Source organism: Perca flavescens, chromosome 11 (genome assembly GCF_004354835.1).
Source record: "Perca flavescens isolate YP-PL-M2 chromosome 11, PFLA_1.0, whole genome shotgun sequence".
Classification (NCBI taxonomy): domain Eukaryota; kingdom Metazoa; phylum Chordata; class Actinopteri; order Perciformes; family Percidae; genus Perca; species Perca flavescens.
The window spans coordinates 8,764,197-8,770,337 of record NC_041341.1 but is presented as its reverse complement, the minus strand read 5'-3'; the positions used below and the strand labels follow the sequence as shown (position 1 = coordinate 8,770,337).

The 6,141-nt window shown below is 37.7% G+C and overlaps 2 protein-coding genes across 2 annotated transcripts; both read right to left on the bottom strand.

The window, feature by feature from the left end:
* Positions 1-1,574: 1,574 nt before the first annotated feature.
* On the bottom strand, positions 1,575-2,414 carry LOC114563594 (gamma-crystallin M2). The gene is made up of 3 exons (XM_028590393.1): positions 2,381-2,414; positions 1,994-2,262; positions 1,575-1,847 (listed from the first exon to the last, which is right to left on the bottom strand). The coding sequence occupies exons 1-3, from the start codon at positions 2,412-2,414 to the stop codon at positions 1,575-1,577; spliced, it is 576 nt and encodes a 191-aa protein (XP_028446194.1).
* A 1,948-nt stretch (positions 2,415-4,362) lies between these two features.
* Positions 4,363-5,254, bottom strand: LOC114564394 (gamma-crystallin M2-like). The gene is made up of 3 exons (XM_028591717.1): positions 5,243-5,254; positions 4,864-5,106; positions 4,363-4,638 (listed from the first exon to the last, which is right to left on the bottom strand). The coding sequence occupies exons 1-3, from the start codon at positions 5,249-5,251 to the stop codon at positions 4,363-4,365; spliced, it is 528 nt and encodes a 175-aa protein (XP_028447518.1). The 5' UTR covers positions 5,252-5,254.
* Between the last annotated feature and the right edge of the window lie 887 nt (positions 5,255-6,141).

The window sequence follows — 6,141 nt, the reverse complement described above, 5'->3', positions numbered from 1 at the left end:
CTTGTTAGAGAGTAGCATTAAATTAGTTTTACTCATTTTTAAAAAGGCAAGTAGATACATTTATGTGAAAACCATAAATATTTTATTATATAATTGAACAATATATAAAACTGTGGGTTGCTACCTGCAACCCTCTGAACACATTCCAACGAATCCAACGGGATGTTTTTGTGATTGGGAAGCCAGTGAGGGATCATGCAGTGACATCTTTAGTTAGACACCTGCGTGAAGGATGTTGGGATCGGGGGGGGGGCATTAACGACCAGGTGGAAAGAAGTGTTTTTTGGAAAGAAGAATTTTTCTGCAGGACTGCAGGGTGCAGGTGTTAGGAAACAATCTGATCTGTGGTCCGTATCCTATCATCTATTGACTTCTGTGAGTTGACTCTGAAAGCAGTTAAAAGCGCTCGGAGAACAAAGTGACACTGAGCAAGGTTCATTTCACAATGTTCTAAAGGTTTAATGAGAATATATACATTTTCTAACAATCGCTCTATACACTTAGTTGACGTGAGAGTAGATGGATAAGAAAGAGGCTCCAGAGGATGGGAGGATTGGTTCAAGCTTGGTTCACACAGATACATCTTCAGGAAGAAAAACTATTTATGATACAAATGTATCTGTAACAATCTAATCTGTGTGGACAGGCCTGTACTTAATGTAAATGATAAACCTAAAACTACTGTCATAGATAACTATAACTATCTACTTCTCTTTCTTTACATTCATTATGTCTTTCTCCCTCTAACGTGTGTGTGTGTGTGTGTGTGTGTGTGTGTGTGTGTGTGTGTGTGTGTGTGTGTGTGTGTGTGTGTGTGTGTGTGTGTGTGTCTGGTGTTATGTCACAGCCTGTACAGGGCTATCAGATAGTAAATAACTTATTCATTCAAGTTGTTTTAATTAAATCAAATTTTAAATAAAAGGTAATTAAATATTGATCTACTATTACTATAATAATTTTCAACTTTCTCTTGATTTGGTTTGCTTATGACTTACCAAAAAATTACTATCTCACCTCTACTTTAAAATTCTAAAAAAAAGTAATAATATAATTTTGAGCAATTTCATAAGTAGATCTATGTTTTTAAATACCAATAACTTATGGGGTACTGTAAAGTAGGTCATGCTACTTATGTAAGGATTTATAGTAGTATATATTATGATAGTATATAATGATTTATAATTAATATTCTACAGAGTACAGTACAGTGAACATAAGTGAGTCAAAACAAAGAGGAAAAGATTTGTGTTATCCACTTTGATGGGTAGTTTATTTGCTGCAGTACAGTTACAGATGCGTACCCCTCTTGTTTCTTGTAGTTAAGGAGTAAACACAATTAAAATAAAAAAAAAAAAAAAGTATTTACAGAGTAAGTACAAGATCCGCAAACCACACAGTTAAAGTGTCGGCAGGGCTTTAATCGTCCTTATGAGGCTCCTTTTATTTACTCGCGGTCAGACAACAAAATCACACTTTGACAAATTAATGAAAACACATTCACAAAGGAGATTAAAAATTCAACATCTTTAATAAACTAAGTGTTTGATATTTACAGCAAGGTTTTCGCTCAATGGCTAAAATTCGGTGACCCTCCTGAAGGAGCCGACGATGGCGCAGGTGGCACACCAGTCGCGGTACCTCCTGTACTCCCCAGGTCTCAGGAAGTACTGTCTGCCTCGGTAGTTGGGGTACTCATAGAAGATCCAGAAGCCATTCATAACATTACTGGAGTAGACATGGCGGTGATGGAAACGGTCAGACACACAGGGACAGTCATCCATGAACTCCATCATGTGGCCGCTGAAGTCGGGCTTCTCATAGATACGCAATCTGTAGGAGCCTCGATACTGTGGGACCAAAGGAAATTATGTCTTCTGTAATCACAAGCTCACAAATAATCCAATTTAACAACACAAAAATATGCACGGATGGCATCCTGGCTTTTTGAATGATCACAGACTTTAAAACAAATTGTCTTTTGTTGTCTTCTTACCAGTGGAATCATCCTGCACGAGCGGATACAGCTGCTGAAGCCCATCCACCTCTGGTAGTCGGGGTACTCTCCCCTCCTCATGAAGTACTGGTGGCCCATGAAGTTGGGACGCTCATAGATCATGAAGCAGCCGCTCTCCACCCTGATGGAGTTGCAGCGGCTGAAGTACGAGTGAAGGTCCGTGCAGTCGTTGCCGCACTCATAGCTCCGACCCTGGAAGTTCTTGTCCTCGTAAAAGATAATCTGGTGGAGAATAAAAGTGTCACGAGCTCGAGTGCGAATCACATGTTTCAGCAAAGAAAGAATAAGAATTCAGCTCAACATAAAACATACTATACATACTGTAACTTACATTTAATGTGAGCAGAGAGGAAAAACAGTACTAACCTTGCCCATGGTCTCCGTTGGAGAGATTCCCCATGTTTTCAGGGCTTTTTATACTACCTCTTGACAAACAAAGTATTGTTATTCAAATTCTCTCGTAGTTATAATTGAAGGCTACTGGCACATGTTTACCTTTTTGTTGGAGCACAACATTGGGTCAGAAATATGGATTTGTATTTGAAAAAAAAGGATAAATAATTAACTGGTTTGGTGTTTTGACACACATGGACAAAGGAAAAGACTAGTATGGTATCCACACATCCAGTGGACAATGGCTGCAGAACAATATGGAACAGCCTTTTCGCATTAAATATGTTGTATAACAGAGCAGGAAGCCATTCACTCTCCCTAACGCTCTACCTGAGCAACCCCACTGTTTGAAAATAAGTACAGTAAGTGTACACCATGCTGGTCCGTAAGCTACGTAAAGACGTAAAGACTTTATTAGTTTGTTGTTACGATGTACTGTATGTGTGTGTGTGGGATGCTTGTGTCAACTTTTACTTCATGTACTAACGCCACATTTACCCTTCGGTTCAGGTGTTGTATCGCATGTTTCTTCAACTATCCGACAGTTTGGACTTAATGGACTACAATTCCCTTGATGTGTCACAGCCATGTTGACTCTTTGAAGACTCCCCCTTTAATAGTAAAATATTACACAGCAAAGTAATGAGTATTTTGACTTATTTTGATCGACATATAGCAAAAAAATGACTATTATTTTATGTCACGACATCAGTGTTCACCACAGGTTGTGTGTATTGTTTGTTTGATTACATATAATTGTTCATAAACATCCATAATGGAAGATGTTTTCCATTATGACATGACATATTTATTTGTGGATATAAAACCTTGATATCTGATAATGACAAGTCCTGTTTTACTTTAATTTATAACTGCAAGGACTATAGAGGATATGGATAAGATATGTCATCGTCTATGTGTAATATTATTTCAAATGTAAACTTATATTTATGTTTAAATGATTTTAGGCTTCTCACAGATGTTTGATATCAATGTTTGATATTATTTAGTTATAAGAAAAATAACTATGACTTTAGCAATTGTATGATAAATGAGAGACACATGAAACTTTTAATATACTTTGGTGTTTAGAAAGTACATTTTGTGGGAATTGATTTTTCTTCCCAGAAACAAATGTGGACGATTTTTGTCATCAAATATTGTATATTAACTTTAATAACAATTTTTTTTTGTTTTTTTGTTTTTCTAAATATTAACACAACTATAAACAGAATGTGTATGATTCTCATAATTTATAGATGTATTATACAAGATATATTAATTGGGTTTTGTAGCTACAATAAGACATTTGTCATCTTAAGTCTTAAGTCTTTAATTTGGTAAAACTAAAAAAGTGGGGTTGTAGTTTTTTTTTTTTATGCCGTTCATTTACAAATATGTACTTAAACTATTTGTTATGTATTATTTTGAGACAGATGCATCCTGATCTTTTACTGTTTATCTCATAGTATTTGAGACATTTAGTTCACATTTCCACGTCAGTTTCCTGTCTCCCACACTCCGGTCTGTGCTGCTACTCTCTATATGTTGTTTTGTGTTTAACACTAATTATATGGATGCATTCTGCCGGTATAGCGACTAGATAATCCTATCAGGGGCACAAGTGGGAGAGGGCAACTCATGCATGCATTAATTTTTTAGCCTAAGCATAGGGGAGATTAAACTGCAGTGTACAAGCTAACCAGAAGCTATGTTTTACACGTGGTTTAGCTAGACAGTAGATGGTTTTCTCTTCTGTAATAATCAACTGGAAGAGCTGAATTTTACAAAATGACAATAAAGCTTTGTTGTAATTATCATTATATTAATATGTGAGGCAACAAACCACCTGAGAACCGGCAGATAAACAGAAGAAAAGTGTGAATGTTTTATGAAGCAAATTAAGTTTATTGGGAAAACAGACAGGGAAAGATGCATTGAAAAGAAGCTGGACTTCAGTTCAAGTCACTGATTCTCCTGAGGGAGCCGACTCTCGGGCTGACGCCTCCCCAGTCGCTGTATCTCCTGTACTCTCCGGGCCTCAGGTAGTACGCTCTGCCCTTGTAGTTGGGCTGGTCGTACATCAGCCAGTGGCCGTCCATCACGTTACAGGAGTTGAAGTCGGACATGCTGAGGCGGTCCTGGACATTTGGGCAGTCGTCCACCAGCTCGTGCATCTGGCCGGACATGTCGGGGCTTTCGTAAAGCCTCATCCTGTAGGAGCCTTGGTGCTGGCACAGGATGGAAAACTCTGTTACTATGTGCAGCACAATAATATATCTCAATGGTATCCAGATATACAATAAAGCTTTGTTGTAATTATTAATATCATTATAATTCTTGATTAATAAACAAGCATTTAACAGCAAAAAACTTTAATAAAATTTCAAATGAGGCTATTTTTTTTTTTTACAGCACCTTTAAGAAAGATCTCAAACAAAGTCTTTGCACCCTACCTGGGGGATCAAACGGCAAGATCTGACACAGTCGTTCATGCCAATCACACGCTGGTTATCAGAGTACTCTCCTCTCCTTAGGTAGTACTGGTTGCCCATGTAATTGGGCCTCTCGTAAACCATGAAGCAGCCGCTCTCCACCTTGATGGAGTTGCATCTGTTGAAGTAGGAGTGCAGGTCGGCACTGTCACTGCTGCACTCATGAGAGCGCCCCTGGAAGTTTCTGTCCTCATAAAAAATGATCTGCAAAAAGCATAAGCGTAGTTTTTAACACAGAGCTGTGGCTGTCTAGTCAAGAAGAGGTACAAACCCAAATAATTATAAAATGAAATTACAGGTGTGTAGAAAGTGTGGATAAACCCATAGTCATTTTCTTTACCTTCCCCATGGTTATGTTGGCGTCAGACTGTATAAGCGGTCAGTCAATGCTGTCCCTGAGCCAAGCCACTGTGCTTTATAAAAAAAAAGAAAAGAAAGGGCAGCTGTGTGGTTGCACAGCATAAAGCATTGTCATTCTAATATATCCCTCACAGTGATGATGGATCAGGGGCGGGGGTGTGTGTGTGGCTGGAAAAAATCTGTTTATGTATAGATGACTCTTGGTGTGTGATGAGTTATTGTTCTTTCCTCCATATTCATCACAATTTCCCGCTCCCAGAAAATACCACTGTACAATAGACTGATATACTGTGTGCAGTAGCACAGCATCAGCAAGATTAAATTGATATTTAACGTGGCCAACACATGATAAACTGTACAATCTATCACCTAAAGAGATATTTAGAGATTTCTTTTTTTTTCTTTAATTTGAAACGAACGTAGGCCAGCATAATTTCTGAGGTAGAATAAATATTACTTCATATGAACGATTTACATAAATGCCTCACTCATCATAGATCAGATATAATCATTGCAGTTGTACAATAGCCGTAAAGGTTACACTATTCACAACTCACGCTGTGTTTTTAAAAGTCTGAGGTCCTGCTCACAACTGAATGGACTATTAAGACTTCACAAGGTTCAACCCATCGGGCTACTTGCCCAAAAGTAAATTTTTACTGGGCCCTATACACATAGTTTTTCTTATTAGTGGTAATCAAATAACAACAAAGACTAAATTGTTATATTTAGTTGTTTTATCGACATCCTCTACTGCCTCCCAAGAAAACTCCTTCTTCCAGGACGCTTGAAACACTCTCTTTGGCTTTAGCTTATATGTAGCCATCATTTTCTTCTTCTTCTTCTTGTTCTTCTTGATCTTCTTTTTCTTCTTGTTCT